Source organism: Aegilops tauschii, chromosome 7 (genome assembly GCF_002575655.3).
Source record: "Aegilops tauschii subsp. strangulata cultivar AL8/78 chromosome 7, Aet v6.0, whole genome shotgun sequence".
Classification (NCBI taxonomy): domain Eukaryota; kingdom Viridiplantae; phylum Streptophyta; class Magnoliopsida; order Poales; family Poaceae; genus Aegilops; species Aegilops tauschii.
This window is the reverse complement of record NC_053041.3, coordinates 424077881-424093937: the sequence shown is the minus strand read 5'-3', so window position 1 is coordinate 424093937 and position 16057 is coordinate 424077881. Positions and strand designations below refer to the sequence as shown.

The following is a 16057-nucleotide window of genomic DNA, read 5'->3' as shown; positions in this document are numbered from 1 at the left end:
ATTTTCTCCTCTCTCTTTTTTTTGCTATCCTATTTTTTAAATCATTTTATTTCTCTATCTATCTACATACAAGAAAAGGTATGCGTATTGATAACATACTTTATATATGTTTTCTTATAACGGCAAGATAAGAAAAGGTGTGCTTGTTGATATCATACTCTATCTCTATCTCTTGCCTCCTGGTATAGAGAACTCAACCTTTTTATGAAAGAAAAAGCAATCTCTTCTTTTCTTCTCTCTGCAAGACAAGCATGCGTATTAATATCGTATACTCTATCTATTTCTTCGTATAGAAAACTTTCTTAACAAAATGTGTATAGGCGTGCGATTGCCTTGCTTGTTAATGGTATCTGCCCAAAATAGGTAAGGGTCCCTAATCATTGGGACGGATGGCTCGGCTTTGTGATATCTGCGGCAGCAGCCAAGAACACGCCTGCCTGATCCGCCTGGCATGAATGCGGCCGGCCCACCCGAATCCTGAATGGGATTTGGTTGACACAGAGCATGCATTCAACACAAGATTACCTTGGAAAGCACTAATTCTCATCCGCAAAAAAATGGAAAGCACTAATTCTACTACGTACTCCTCACAGCGCAGCATGTAGATAGATTATTCAGGCTTGATCTGAATGCCCCTTCCATTCGCTATTTAACTACCCAGATGAAGATGCAGATGCAGCAGCTAGTGCTCTACAGTCACTGTCCCCATCTCAACAACAACACACTTCACTGAATATACGTACACCTCCACACATCCTGCTTACAATAACCACCAGGGCAATATATATTTCTCATACCCTAACCGAATCGACACGGCTACGGTCCAACAGAACATCATCCCCGCAGAGTTACTGATAATACTAATAACAACCTGCTGTGCGGTGCATGCCTCCCTTTTCCAGAAAGATGAACTACGGCCACCCTTTGCACCCAGGTTTCGACTCATCATCACAACATTTCTTTCTTCCATTTTGTCCAACAAAACAATGAAGCAACATCTATCATCCCTAGCTTGTGCCAAGGGACTACCCCTACGCATAACAACATATACATCAACTTCCCTTTTAAAAGTTTTGCCCAAAAAGCTGTACATTGAGTATCTCTTTTGTACAATTCTTCATTGAGGCTTACCTCTACAAACTAAGCACTCAACATCCATCCCCTCAGGTAAAAAGAAAACACTCGACTCACCACACGAGCTCCCCTCAACTCCACCAACAGGTAACAGCCATCGCAACCACATCATGACGCACGCCGCCGACTTGTATAGTTTCCAGACCTGCCATATCAACAGAAATTTTAGTCAGACAGGGTAATTTTTCAGACAATGTAGCACATACATGCAAAATCACCCATACCCATAAGCAGTCCAGCCATAAAAGGCGTGTGCAATGATCAGCTGGCAGCCTTGCAGCCAACCAGATTTTAAGCTAAATAAACTCTAGTCGACCAGTGATCAATTATGAAACTATATTTCAGGCTGAGAAACGAATTTTCAATTGCTGTAACCCTAAAATCAGCAAGTAGTGCAGCCACCGAATTAAAAGAGACCAAACAAAGAACCTTGGATTAATGCCTTAAATACGAATAAGACAGCACTGGACATGTTCACACCATTCGTTCCCCAGACTACAGAAATCATACGCACACGAACCAAAGTACTCTTGAAGCTTCAACTAATCTTACATGGATACATGTAACAAATTTGACCTAAAAAAGAGGATGTATATTTCCTTTTTGCATACATAAAAATGAAAGCAGCAATTCTAGTGTTCAAGAAGTTCAAAGGATCACTCAGAAACAAGTCAGTCAAAACATACTCAAATCAATCACTCCACAGACTACAGAATTATATTCAACAAATTAATACTCAAAACATAAAATATTGTCACAGTTTAATAATCTTTCTGCAACTTGACATGTATAATTTGACAAATGAAGAAAAAGAATATCTATTTTCAATTTGCACATATAAACTGGAAGGAGCAACTGTGTACAGAATTTAGACAAATCTGTGTATCACTGGGATAATAGTACCCAGCACCCGCTACCAACTTCGCGGGAATAAAAAAATACTATGACAAAGTCAATATACATCATGGGAAAATAGAACAGCACAAAAATCAGATCTGAAGCATGAAGACACACACTACAGTTCCTAAATTTTATAACTCCCAGGATTCAGTCAATTTGCTGTCCTTTTTAACTACCCAGTACCAACTACCCACTTCGTACGAATACAAAAATACTTGAAAGTCCACTGGAAAATAACCACAATATTAATTGGAAATAATGCTCATCACAGGAAATTTTCAGCAGGACAAAATCAGAAGATACATGGCAGAATTTCTAAAGTTTCATAATTCCCAGTTTCTCACTGATTTATATACTTCTAAAAGATCAGTTTTCCATGGTTATGAATCACATAAGAACACCAGGAACACATATTGCCACTTCAAAACTAAGAATCTACTCCCTCAGTCCCATAATATAAGAAAACATGTTCTTATATTATGGGACGGAGGGAGTACCTTGTATGCCTATTTTATTTTCATTAAACTACTTCTCTCAATGCAAGTTGTACTGTAAATTTGCACTGTTTACTTAGACTAGATAACTGAAGACCAATTTTGTACAGGAGTTATAACTAGTGCATCTTTTTAGGAAACAAATACATATTTACTGTCCCTATGGGCACCCCACATTCATTTCTTCAAGAGCAAGATGCACTATTTGAAATGTATGCAGTATATATCATACATGCACACAGAATTTGAAGGGCCAATATATCGGAAATATAGACTAGAAAATGAAAAAAAGACAAGCATTGCATGGAAAGGTGCTTATTTAATATTGGTGATAACAAGACCTCCCGCAGTGGGTAGTATCGGAAGTTAGTATCATACATATGATACTACCTCCACAATGCATTGTATCATAGATTAGTATCTTAGATGACCTTATTTATTGCCATGCATGACATATACTCCCTCCGTTCCTAAATACTTGTCTTTCTAGGCATTTCAAATGAATATCACATACGGATGTATGTAGACATATTTTAGAGTGTAGATTCACTCATTTTACTCCGTATGTAGTCACTTGTTGAAATGCCTAGAAAGACAAGTATTTAGGAACGGAGGGAGTAGTAGCATAGCATTTATTATGATATGGTGTCATGATATGATACTCAATCCTCTCTTTCTTCATTTAATTCTATGCCACCTCACCAAAAATGCTTATTTGGCATGCATGATACTAGCTATGATACTCCCACTGCAGGAGGTCTAAGGTGTGGACAAATTGGGCATATCTGTACTATACTGCATGCAATGCATCCATGGAACTATAAATAACAATTGAATGGCTCAAAATTCATCACAAACGCCCAATAGGGCAGCAGATAATTTCCAGGAAATGAATACCAGCATACAGCAATATCAACCAATCTATGGAAACTCAAATGATGTCCGCATAAACCCATAGTTTTAGCCTTGTCTGCTAACACATAACTGGGTAGGAGATATATATAATTTTATCTAAAGTGCAAAGTCGCAGTGCATAGAGAACAAGAGTAAGCACAGTACTTTAGCTTTTTTGTTTTCACTTAGATTTGTCTACGTGAAACTTGATATGTGTTGTACAGTAGGCACAACAGCAAACTGCAGAAAGCGCCATAGATACCATCAGTATGCCCTTGTATATATAAGTTCCCAATATTTTACTATAAGAACTGATACTTATGTCTAACACACCGTCTGGGCAAAATACATTAACCGCAGTTTGCACTCCTCAAAGAAACACACCAAAAGCAACATCTAAATGAACAAGAGAGTACTTGTCTCATGTAAAACATGCGCTTACACTAAGAGAGATTAGTCTGCTGGATGCTGCTGTCAAGACTAATTACAATGTAAAATGTCCATTCCAATTACTAACATCAGATCTCATCATTACTCCCCAGGCAAAAGTGCATCCTCATCGCAGAACAGGCTAACATAAGCACCTCTTGTTGAATCCCCATTTACCAACGTCTCCAATTTCCCATGTCAAAACCTGTATGTGAAGAACTGAGAAGTCAACTCAACTGCAGTACTAGATAGATGGAAGTGTCGTAGACAACTAATCTAAAGATCAGTGAAGATAACAAAGAGACAAATAAGAAAAGTGACACAAAGTATCAACAGAGAGGATATTACCACAGAGTTAATTATACAGGTTCATCCAGAAGGCCTCCAGCAATTAAGTGCATGAATATCAGGCTTCGCTGGCAGCATGTGAGGAACAACATGGCCTGTCAAAAAACAAGAATAGAAACAAAAGGATTTAAAAAAAAGGAAAGATATAGCTTATATACATGAAATGGTTATTTAACGAAATTCACAAGATTAGCTGACAAGGAGGCATCACAGCACAATGGGGTACATGGTATCTGGTTATCAATGATCTTAGTAAGCTTCATTAAGATTCATTTGAATGCACAAGCTATCAGAAGGAGAAATTAGTGACAATGTGAACTTTAAGAAGCCACAAACCTGGATGTGGTGCTCCAGACGGCAAATGGTTAAGTACAGCATGTTGATGACTCATTTGATTCATTGAAGACCTGTCAATGTTCGACCTCGGATATCCTATCAGAAAAGTGAATCATTATCGTCTCATGTTTCTCAAATATAAGATACATAAACCAGGTTACAGGCAAACATACCATCCTGCATGAATGACCCATCTGAACAAGATAGTGATCTGCCGCCTGGTAACCAAGTATTATGCTGGTCATCTGGACTGAAGTTACCAGATGTCATTCGCCACTGTTCTTCCGATGAATACTGGCTTTGACTATTTGGAAAGGGCTGTACACCATAAGAATTGCATGGAGGTGGTACAGATTGTTGGCCCATGGGGTTCATGTGTGTGTGATGATTGTGGGGGTGAACTGGTGGTGTTTGTGCCGACGGGAAAGCACTGAAAGCCCCTTGATGAAAAGATACACCAGGCTGAAACTGGTAATTACCATTAGAAGCTTGCTGTGGCAGAAAGATATTGTTGCTTCCATAATCCGGTGGCAATGATGGGGCATAATTAACTGGAGCTTGTGCATTCACTGGTACAGCAGGCATAAAGTTCGGCGTATTTCCAACACCTTGAATTGATGAATTTCCCGTTAGTTGGTTACCCTGCATCCAAAAATCTTTATTATTAAACCAAGAACACAACAGGACCTGCTAAATAAAGTATGTTGAAAAAACAATTACATTGGGAGGCCTAAAATATTCTGGCATGGCATGCTGATAACCTAGTGATGATGGAGATGACAGAACAGGTGGCGGGATTGAAGGATGAGGAGGTGGTGGAGCAGGCTGCGGAGGTGGTCCAGATGGCAGGGGTGGCGGTGGAGGTGGTGAAGATGGTGAAAGTGGTGGTGGCGGCGGAGGTGGTGTAGCAGGTGGCGGTGAAGGGGGCAAAGGAGGTGGGGGAGGCGGTGAATCCAATGGAAGAGGTGGAGGGCCCTCAGGTAAAGGCTGGGGAGGTAGTGAATCCAGTGGAAGAGGTGGAGGGCCCTCAGGTAGAGGGGGAAGCTCGTACTGATTAGTCAATGCCTCCTCTGAACCTGCTTCCTGCTTAGAATCATGCTCAATGAGGGCAGATCCCTCTATCTGTTGAATGTTTCTTGGTAAAACTGAAGCATCTTCCATTACAGCATCACTAGTTGCACTTTCTAGTACCGTCACGTGCTCCTCGACAGAGTTTGGAGCAATAATCTCTTCACTTTCTTGTATCCCACCCCTTCCAACTCGCAGTGAAATAACTGGCAACGACCCATCAATCCGAGGGAAATCCTCATCATTTACAAAGACATTTGATGATAATATTCCAGAGAACTCAATAGTTGTATTACTGCACAAACCACAAAAAAAACATATAACATATGTCAGCAATGAGTTGAATTAAGATGATACCACACATACGGCCACAAAAATCTCAAGGAACACCACTTCATAAGTTCCAGCAGAGGTAGGTGAATAAAATCAGCTGGCGCACTTGGATTATCGGAACAAGATGAAGGTCCCTAGAGTACCTAAGGGCCTTACTGTGGTCAAAGCATGTGGCACTGACATTCTCATAAAATACTACAAGTACGATACGGATATGGTCATACATGATTTTACAGAACAGCAACAAGGTAACTATAAAACATAGTTCCTTGATTTATGTCTTGAGCAGAACATGCATCTGTCTATGCGACACAGAGACTGCTGAGTTTACTAGCTTTCTTATAAAATGAAAAGTATCAGTGAAACGGATTCATGTGTCATGGATCTTGATAGGGATAAGGGTCCAAAGACCAGGGGTAGGGTATTCACCTCATCTAACCATCACAGGGCCTAATCACCATCATGGTAGTGACACTCTGAAGCTTAGTTGACCTGTTGAGTCTTCGTTCAGTAATTAATACACATAGCCTTTATCTAGGCAAGTGACTTGATTCACAAGCCAGATCACAACTAGACTCTTGACCAAAGAAATAACTATATCTTCCTAAACTTAAAAAGACCCAGCCAGGCCCAACACGGATATAACTTGATTTGCTCGACTCTTACTTCCTCTAACATAACCTATCCTATACCTCCCCATATGCCCATACAAGGCCGCGAGCATGCCCACTTGTCAAGCCCACACCACTGCCGCTGTGGCTTGTGGTCTTGCAACACGGCTGTTGCACAGAACTCAAAGCCCATAACATCATGTCAACTGCACCGCCGCCCGCCTCCCCCAACGAAGCCACGGCCGCCCGCACTGCCCCCTCAGTCACCTCTGCTGCACCACCTGCCTCGGTCACCCGCCACCGCCATCTGCCATCCACCACCCGTCTCCAAGCTCAACCATCGTGAGCTCCTGCATGGGCACTGCGGGTGAAAAGTAAAGGAAAAACTATGACCCAATGATGGGTGGATTCCACTGGCCATTATCTATGTAGACAAGAAAATAGGGTGGAGATATTGGTAGTCCGCTGGTGGAAGAGCACAAACAGTGATCTCGCATTATTTAAGGAGTTAAGGACTCGCTCGCCCTATATTGGATGTAGTCTTCTGGAGATGCTCTGAAGTGGTTCATTAAGTGGTACTCATTATAGATTTAAAATATTTGTTAAGAAACCCATCGTACAAACTTATAACTTTCAGCCACAAAATAAAACCAATTATACTGAGTTTTATTAAACGGAAGTTATACCGTGTTACAAAGCTACTAGTACGTACCCCCTGCTCTCCGTTCTTTTTCTATTTTATGTTTTGACTTGTGTATCCAAAACCAAATGTGGCTTTGACCATTGCCTTTATGTAACTTCCTATTCCTATTAGTATTATATATTAAATTAATAGAGCAATAACTTCCGATGACAAAGCTAGTACATACTCCCTCCGTTCCTAAATATTTGTCTTTCTAAATATTTCAACAAATGACTACATACGGAGCAAAATAGGTGAATTTATACTCTAAAATATGTCTACATACATCCGAATGTGGTAGTCCATTTGAAATGTCTATAAAGACAAATATTTAGGAACGGAGGGAGTAGTTCTGTACCTTCCCCTGAGAGTTTTAACCATATAATGGTGGTCAGGTTTAATTGTAACTTGTAAGGAGTCTAAAACATCAAACAAAAAAGGACAAAGGGAGTATATAAGTTATCAGATCACAAAATACCTGCCATATTCATCAACAAGCATGTCATCCATCTCCCTAATAGGGTCATCAACAGAACGTTCAGCTCGGGACGGTCGCCTGAGCAGGAAACCAGCGTGTGTGTTATCATTTGGCACCTCTATGTCATTCATGTATTTTCGCAGTACATTTTCTGGCATAATCTTTCTCTCTAGCCACAATCTTAAAACCTACAAAGCAAATGGACAGAAATGAAAATTGTCTGTGGAAATAACAACTCAAAAATTAGTATTAAAGTTGGTACTTTGAGACACTGGCGTCGGTTTTCACGAGCACCAGCTACAGGTGGAGCAGCAGCACTCAAAAGACGAGGTAATGCAGCTTGAACAGTGGGAACATATGAAGCCCCAGCAACGCCTAAGCATTCAGAAATCAGGTAATTAAATCTTGGACTTAAGGAAACGCATAGTTCTGTGAACTGGTGCAACATAATACAAAGAGAACTTACCTTTCTGAGAGTGAGAACACTGTGTTATGGAGTCTAAAAGAAAAAGGAGATCAACCTTGCGATGTAAATTAGGCTCATTCTCGATTTTCCTTATGAGAAGCTCAACAATCTGACGACAAATAATGAATTAATTAATAAGGGTACTTTGCTTCTGATGAAAAGGCAATGCTGATGGCATGTGGATTAATGAATGTACATGATCGAAAAATGTGTGTGTCTATGAATGCATGTGTGAGTGTGGGTGTGCAGGGGGTACCTCTTCAGCAATGCCATGTTTCGAGCACTCGATTGCATGGCGTGTAGCACGACCTATACTATCCTTTGTCCTCGACAGAGTCTCTATCATTCCCTCCAGGGCATCACGTGCAATTGCTGCATCAGTACCACCACCCAGTGAACCGCTGGATTGCTTAGGTTTTGGACTCTTTTCATGTTCATGGTCAGTTTCTGCTGGCTTTTTCAGATCAACTCGATGACCAGGTTCACAGATGGAATCTTGAGATTGCATGATGTCACCCTCTGAAATAGCATTTCTTGATGCAGACGGAATGTGAAAGACAGGACTAGGACTTCGTCCAGGCAAGCCATACGCTGCGGAAGCAAGAACAGCATTATCTGCAGAAGAGCCATCAGAATTTCCTTGACCAGAAGCAAGATGGTTTCTCTTTGCTTGAGCAGCTGCAATAAGACGCTTAATTGACTTGTCAGAGTCAGCATTAGACTCAGCGAAATCTGCTTTATCAACAAAATTTGATCTGCATAAGAGGAAATTGCAACATCAACAAAGTGCGTAGCTAAACATGTATAAACGTAGACAAAAAAACATAAGAAAGAAACTTAGCAAATTCAAAGCAGTATACCTGTCCTCTTTAGAGTGATCCAGCTTCCCGCTTCGTTCATCTGACAAAGTGGCACTTAACCTATTCTCGGCAGTCATAGCTATCTGTGTGCTGGGCTTAGCTTTAACCTTGGCATTTTCTGATTTAGACAGAAGTACATTCTTTTCTAAGGTAGCATGGCTTTGAGAGTGGGAGTTCCCAGATGTCTGCTGCACTACTTTAGAAGAACTACCTTGCGGTTTCTTCACTTCAGATGATCCTGGATTTTTTAATTGGTCGTTGGATTTGCGATCTGCCGGGTTAATCTTGTTACCCAAAGCAGAAGAAGTGTCAACTGAGATAGTGGCCGATTTTCGCCCAGTCATTTGTGGTCTAGCGTGCACTTTACCTTGACTTGGTGAATAAATTGGCTCATGCTTCACAGGTGACCTCCCAACACTTCTGGGTTTCTCTTCTCTTGCCAAACCAGATTTTTTTGCAGAAACATTGCCAACTTGTGATGAAGGAATCCCCCGAATACCTGTCTGATGGGTCTTGTCTGTTGGGGTTACATGAGTGGAGATTGATTTGGCCACAGTTTTATGAGGTGGGGTACGTTGTTCTTCCTCCTCATCATCATCGAAACGACATGCTCTTCTCCTGGGTTGTGCCAATGGTCTACCAACACGTGAGCCATCCTCCCTCGTGCTGGAGCCCTTCTTAGCAGTATCAAAACCAGTTAACTTGGTTGCAGAACCAGGTGCCTGTTCCATTCGCTCAGAATGCGGCCTTGGTAGGGGTGATACAACTACACCTGATTTCCGTGTCCTACCATCAGCGGTTACAGTCTCGGGAAATGTGTTGTTTCTGGCTCCCACGGAAGTGGATTTCTCATTTTTCACAGAATTGTCCTTTCCATTATCAGCAGGTAACCTAAGTTCACTCTTTGCCCCTGTCTTAACTGTTTCATTGGCTCTGTCTACTAGTTTTGGCCTCTTTGCCGGACGCATATCAGTGCTACCCTCCGGCTTGCGCTGACCACTACCAGGTAGAGATTTCTTATTGGAAGACAAGACAACAGGTGATTTTACAGTCAACTGCTTGTTAGGCTTGTCAAGCATTACTTTGTCAGGGCACCTTCTCTGTGATTTGTCCATAAGTGATTGTTTCATCGGTTTCAGCTTTTTAAATCCTCCGCTCTCTTTGTCAGCACTATTGGTTGGTACAGTACCAGGTAGAGCCTCAGGAGTAGTCCTCCCAGAAATACCAGTGCCATCGACATGCTTGTTTTCCTCCCTGTCAGCAGTCTTCAACTGCATCTTGGGTTTTTCTTTCTTTGGCACTTCAAGGGCACAAACTATCTCTACAGTAGGGTCCAAAAGCATACCTTCAGTCGGATGGCCCTCTTTCCCAACTTTCTGGTCTTCAGTCTCTCTTCCTGAGAACAGAGAGGTTGGTGAGCGTGCTTGTTCAAGGTGCATGTTGATAGCTGACTTCGATGTGACAGGCTTATTTTTCTTGGGATGGTCAGAATTCTTTTCTACAGATTTTTTCCTATTAGTAACTGTTGGAAAAGTATCCTTTCTGTCATGACCACCATCTTTCACGTTCTCCTCAGTTCCTGAACCGTGCCTTAAATTATTCAAGTTGTCCACAGAACTATCAACTTCCATTTGTTCAAGGTGCATGTTGGTAGCTGACTTCGATGTGACAGGCTTCTTTTTCTTGGGATGGTCAGAATCCTTTTCTACAGGTTTTTTCCTATTAATAACTGCTGGAACAATATCCTTTCTGTCATGACCAGCATCTTTCACATTCTCCTCGGTTCCTGAACCGTGCCTTAAAGTATTCAAGTTGTCCACAGAACAATCAACTTCCATTTGTTCCACTCTTGGAGTCTCACCATCATCAGGTGGCTTTACAAGGGATTCTGTAGGTTTCTCACTCATATCAAGAGTTCGATCAGGCAACACATCATTGGCAATTTCAGATGATTTTGGCAGCTCGTCATAGGCCTTGCATATCTCCACCAAGGCTTCTTCAAGACCTTTCGCATGTCTTTTCGGAAATCTTTTCTCTCGAGCTTGATTTACCAAGTCATTCTTCACCTCTTCTGTAAATAGCTGGAGATCTTGCAAACCTACAAAAGCACTGTCGGAGATATCCATTCATTAGTAATCAAGTAATTCTTTTACTTTAGCCTTTAAAGAGTTGTCACGATAAGCTCAAAATAGCAAAGAAAACACAGGCATGGAAGACAGCAAGGGTAACAAATCAATATTGTATCTAGACAAAATGGTGACACGGTTTTAAAGCAATTAAAGAAATGCTCCGCGTAGAGAGTACCTTATAAGCTAAAGCAACCGACTTAATCAATCAAGTGGAGTAATTTAGTTGCTCTATTAGCACCAAAGTAATTTAAAGAGGTCTAAAGATCATTACCTACCACAATTTATTGAGAATAACATACTCAACAATATGTAGGTCAGTTTGCTGCACAGGCTCAAGTTACAATAGAATTAATAACACTCTCATTCTTACTATTTGGAAGAAAATGAAAGGCCGTAGGAGAGGGTAAGAGTATTTACGAATAATTGAAAACTAGAAATAAAGAGTGAGAATTTCATAATAAATCAACTAAAAGTGAAAGTGCTGCTTTCATCTTTCAGACTCAGTCTATGAAGAACTGTACCTCCTAGACTGACCTTGCACAGCAATGTGTAACCTTAGATCATTGGTGGGGGACAATAATCACAAGACTTAAACTTTTACACCAAAGGGATTTTTTAGTATAGATATCTTCTATTCCTAAATAGGTACAACCCACTACCTATTTTTTCCAGCCAGGCAACCATGCCACATAAACAAGTCATGCATGCAAGTCATCTTCTATACTATTCCTAAATAGCTACAACCCACTACCTATTTTGTCAAGATATGCAACCATGCCACATAAGCTAGTCATGCATGCAAGTCATAAATTACAGTTTTTTGCATTACTCTATACATGCAGCGCTATCAGATCAACTCATGCATGTTAGTCATAATAAGTTAATTTTTTGCATTAGATTTTATGTTGACAATATATGTTTTGGGAAATTGCAGCATACCTATGTAGTTCACCCTTCCCATTTTGTTAAAAACGACATTCTTTTAACTGTAATTTATTTTTATTTTTTATCTGCTTCGTATTTTTATTGTTTTTAAGCTTAATTTGCTTCCATTAGTTTTAGATGATTTTGCAGCGACTATTTATGCATTTCTTTTAGCAAGGTTCCCGCAGCAACGTGCGGGGCATCATATAGTATATAGCAATCTACCCACCCAAGCCAAAAATCAGATTAAGTAAAGCTCAGGTAAAATAAAATAGATGATTTTGCAGCGACTATTTATGCATTTCTTTTAGCAAGGTTCCCGCAGCAACGCGAGGGGCATCATCTAGTATATAGTAATCTACCCACCCAAGCCGAAAGTCAGATTAAGTAAAGCTCAGGTAAAATAAAATAGGCAGAATTAAAAACTGCAAACTCTGCTGTACAAGCATTTATTTAAATCAGAATCAAATGATCGCTCTGTCCTATTTTTTCCCTAGCACACGTGTAAAATCCATCTTGCCAACAATAAGAAATGTGTTGCCACTATAGGAGACAGAGTAGTAATGTTACCATAGCAAAAAATACGCAACTACTTACCCACACATGGCATACCTTAATGGATGAACTTAGGAATTTTGGGTATGAATAACTACAAAAGAGTTTTAGTGTCTCCTGCACATGATCTCGGCTGTGCGATAAATGTAAAGAATACAAACACAAAAAGGCAAGTATGAAGTGGCGCATTCATCAAGAGCATGGCGACGTGTGGCATTCATGTATCCGATAAATCATCCGCTCTAGAATTGGCAGTTAGAATACCGTTAAACATGGCGACAAAAGGAGCTAGTAACTAACAAGCACGAGGACGGCCTTACATCTGTTATACAATAAATCATCCACGGTAGAATTGGCAGTTAGAATACCATTAAACATGGCGACAAAAGGAGCTAGTAACTAATGAGCACGAGGACGGTCTTAAATCTCTTATCCGATAAATCATCCACGGTAGAATTGGCAGTTAGAATACCGTTAAACATGGCGACAAAAGGAGCTAGTAACTAATGAGCATGAGGATGGTCTTACATCTCTTTGGTGCCAAAGAAGAGGACAAAGAACTTGCGCGGAGTGGGCTCCTGATTCCAATCCTCCGGCCTGCTCACCTGCATAGATAAGAAGCATTAACCTCCAAGACTGAAGCACACGGTCAGTATCCTAGACATATCAAGATTCAGGCAGGCAGATATGTGGCCAAGAAAGATGCAGAAAGGGAGGGAACTGGGTCGCTATGGGGGAAGAAAACCCTAGGTAGCAGGCAGGGGAGGAGTGTAGGCTGGACCTTGGCTGGCCAGAAAGGGTAGCCCTTGACCTTGGCGAGGACGAGGTCCCCGAGCTGCGGGTCTCTGTTCCATTTGGTGCCCTTGGCGCCCCGCTTTGCGGCGGGAGCCATTGGGCGGCGAGGCCCTAGGCGCCCTTCTTCCCCAGCGTCCGCCCGCACCCCGTTGAAGAGGAGGGGGCCAACGGGGGAACCCTAACCGGCGAGGGCGAGGGCAAGGGCGAGGGCGAGGGCGAGGGGAACCCTAGCAGCTCGCAGTGCGGCACGAAAGGAGACCCTAGTCGAAGGGAAGGGGGAGGGTAGCGGCGGCGGCGGCCGTGAGGGTTCCTACAGCGGTGGGGGGAGGCGATGGCGAGGCGGCGGCGATCAAATCCGTGGATTACTGGGTTACTGGGTTGCAACTGCGATTCGGAATCCTCCTCCCCTCCTCGCAATTTTCTCCCCTCTGCTCAATGTGATGTGAATAACCAGACGATGTGAATAACCAGGAGGAGGAAAAATCTCTCCTTTTTCTTCCGCCTGGACCTCGTGGACGGGGAGAGGTGTCACGCTGGCGACCGGCCGCGCGATCTGGATCGGACGGCGGCCATAGGTTGTTGATGCGGCGCCGTTCGGTTTGGAGAACCCCTGGGGTTTCCTTGTCACTTCCGGTACTCATTTATGACGCTGGTGATGCAAGTACTATCTCTACCAGCTCAGCATTTTGCGTTTCTTTCTCCTTTTGTTTTCTTTTCTTCTCTTTTCCTTTTGGGCTAAGCACATGAACATAGACACTTTTGCCACCAGATGCCAACCTTACCTACTGTCTTGCATCGAAGAAAAAAAAGGAAAAAAAACATGAAGATAAAATTCGCCAACCAAAGTTGCAAATGTTAATCAAAACATATGGTTTTGGATCTAGAACCAAGGTTGCAAGAGTTCGGATTACCTCTATCCCTCGCCAAAGCTGACGTTGATTTTGCTCATGGCCTTCATCTTGCTTTAGCATTCCACGAAGCGCCAGCCATTGAGAGGGATGAGCCGTAGTATACAAGTAGGAGACGCGGATGTTTGGAGAGGTCAGATGCAACAAGAACGACAACTCCAGTAGGGAATACAGATGATGGAGGAGGAGGGGAGAGGCGGTTCAGTGTACCACTAGCTACGCCAGATGAATGATGAGACTGGCTAGTGAGGTTGCGCCCCCAAAGCAGCCGCCGTGGTTGGGACCTAACAAAGAGCGGCTGGTTGCGGGGAGGGGGAGAGAGGGGGATTGGGTTGATTAATACACGATGACTTTTTTCTCTAGTGGTGTCTTAACTTATATAGCCTCATCGGTATATCTCGCTAACGTCACTGGACCAAAAGTGAATTGCACCGAAAACCGCGGTAGGCGCACATTATTTTACGGAATACCCAAGTCCATCTCGATTGGTGGACCCTCTGAATTGTTAAAATGCCATCAAAGATTTTAAATCGTCAATACGACGTTGGTTTGGCCAAAAAAATCAGAAAAATGATACTTCGACACAATCAGATGTCGAGTCAAAATGACTCTCATGCGCTTTGAGGCAAGAATCTATTGAAAGGCGTTTAGTTTTTCCTTTGTGTATAGAATTTGAATTTGGATGTTGCACAACCAACACATTACTCTTAAAAAGGGTGCTGGAGTACCCGCCTCCTAGGGAGGGCTTCACGGGCGAGAGTGCCCTCTATGTGCTATGTTCCCAGATGGTGTGCTACGGGGGACTCTCGGGGCTCTCCGAGCCATCCCATCTACACGTTGGTGCACACCCGGGCAACCCACCTCGGCGGTCCATAGCGGTTGGACCACGGGCGCACCCGGGGCCATCGTCATGGGGCTCCTTCGGTCGCGAAATCGATAGCCCTCCCCCGCGTTGCCTCCCGCACGATGGCATGGTCGAACCCCCCTGTCGACATCCTTCGCCTCTTACAGGCAGTTCCGGTCGCGATAGGCGGGGCATGCGTTAATGGTGTCTATACCGGGGGTGGCTCACCCAAGGGAGCCCGACCTCGGACTTGACCAGGGGCCCATGAGGCCCGGGGCAAGGGAGAAACCCTAAGGAGGGCGCAGGAAGCCTTCTTGCCCTCAAAGTCAAGGGCGGCGGCGGCATAGATCGCGTCTCCCTCCGTGTAAACCCTAGTCTCCACCATCTGTATAAGGAGAGGCTAGGGAGATCTCTTTCCCATCTATTCTCAGATAAAAACTCCCGGTAGCAATGTCACACACCATTGTACACTACTAGGGAAAAGCCTAGCAGCGGCGCGGGTTTTAGGCCTATCAGTAGCGCGGGGAGGAGCGCTACTGGTACGACGCTACAGCTAAAGGTTAGCAGTAGCGTTGGTTAACCCACGCTACTGCTACACCGACTTAGTAGTAGCGCTTTCTCCATACAACGCTACTGGTAATTACTAGTAGCGCTTCTCCCAGCCCGCGCTGCTACTATTATTTCGTATTTTATTTCTTTTTTATTTCATGTTGTATTCATACACCTCTATACAATTTTTCATACAGCAGCAATTTAGAGATTGTTTTTACATCATAATGAGTTATTACATCACTGGGTGAAAGAACCGTGGACTAGTTTCAAGTGGATGGACATCCACTTGAAACTAATCCGCGGTTCTTTCACGCAAT

General features: G+C 42.7%; 1 protein-coding gene across 6 annotated transcripts; it reads right to left on the bottom strand.

The window, feature by feature from the left end:
• Nucleotides 1-935: 935 nt before the first annotated feature.
• LOC109785826 (ENHANCER OF AG-4 protein 2) lies at nucleotides 936-14545 on the bottom strand. Of its 6 annotated transcripts, none has more exons than XR_006665915.2 (14): nucleotides 13423-13936; nucleotides 13170-13246; nucleotides 9034-11142; nucleotides 8430-8928; nucleotides 8174-8282; nucleotides 7970-8082; nucleotides 7708-7895; nucleotides 5256-5898; nucleotides 4709-5177; nucleotides 4536-4631; nucleotides 4200-4294; nucleotides 3865-4056; nucleotides 1132-1279; nucleotides 936-1031 (listed from the first exon to the last, which is right to left on the bottom strand). XR_006665915.2 is itself a non-coding variant. In XM_040397319.3 (12 exons), exons 1-11 carry the CDS (start codon nucleotides 13531-13533, stop codon nucleotides 4221-4223), a joined length of 4488 nt encoding a protein of 1495 aa, XP_040253253.1. In that variant the 5' UTR covers nucleotides 13534-13936; the 3' UTR covers nucleotides 3682-4056; nucleotides 4200-4220. The 6 variants fall into 6 exon arrangements, 1 of the variants encoding a protein (XP_040253253.1); XR_012189114.1 differs by having other exon boundaries at nucleotides 3940-4056; XR_006665916.2 differs by lacking the exon at nucleotides 13423-13936 and adding an exon at nucleotides 14348-14545 and having other exon boundaries at nucleotides 936-1279.
• Nucleotides 14546-16057: the final 1512 nt, after the last annotated feature.

Excerpts from the sequence above, each read along its gene's own strand:
- LOC109785826 (XM_040397319.3), bottom strand. The coding sequence starts at position 13,533 with ATGGCTCCCGCCGCAAAGCGGGGCGCCAAGGGCACCAAATGGAACAGA. Across the intron at positions 11,143-13,169 it reads TTCTTTGGCACCAAAGAGAT|TGCTTTTGTAGGTTTGCAAG; the intron begins GTAAGACCATCC and ends TATCTCCGACAG. Across the intron at positions 7,896-7,969 it reads ACCGACGCCAGTGTCTCAAA|GTTTTAAGATTGTGGCTAGA; the intron begins GTACCAACTTTA and ends TTTGCTTTGTAG.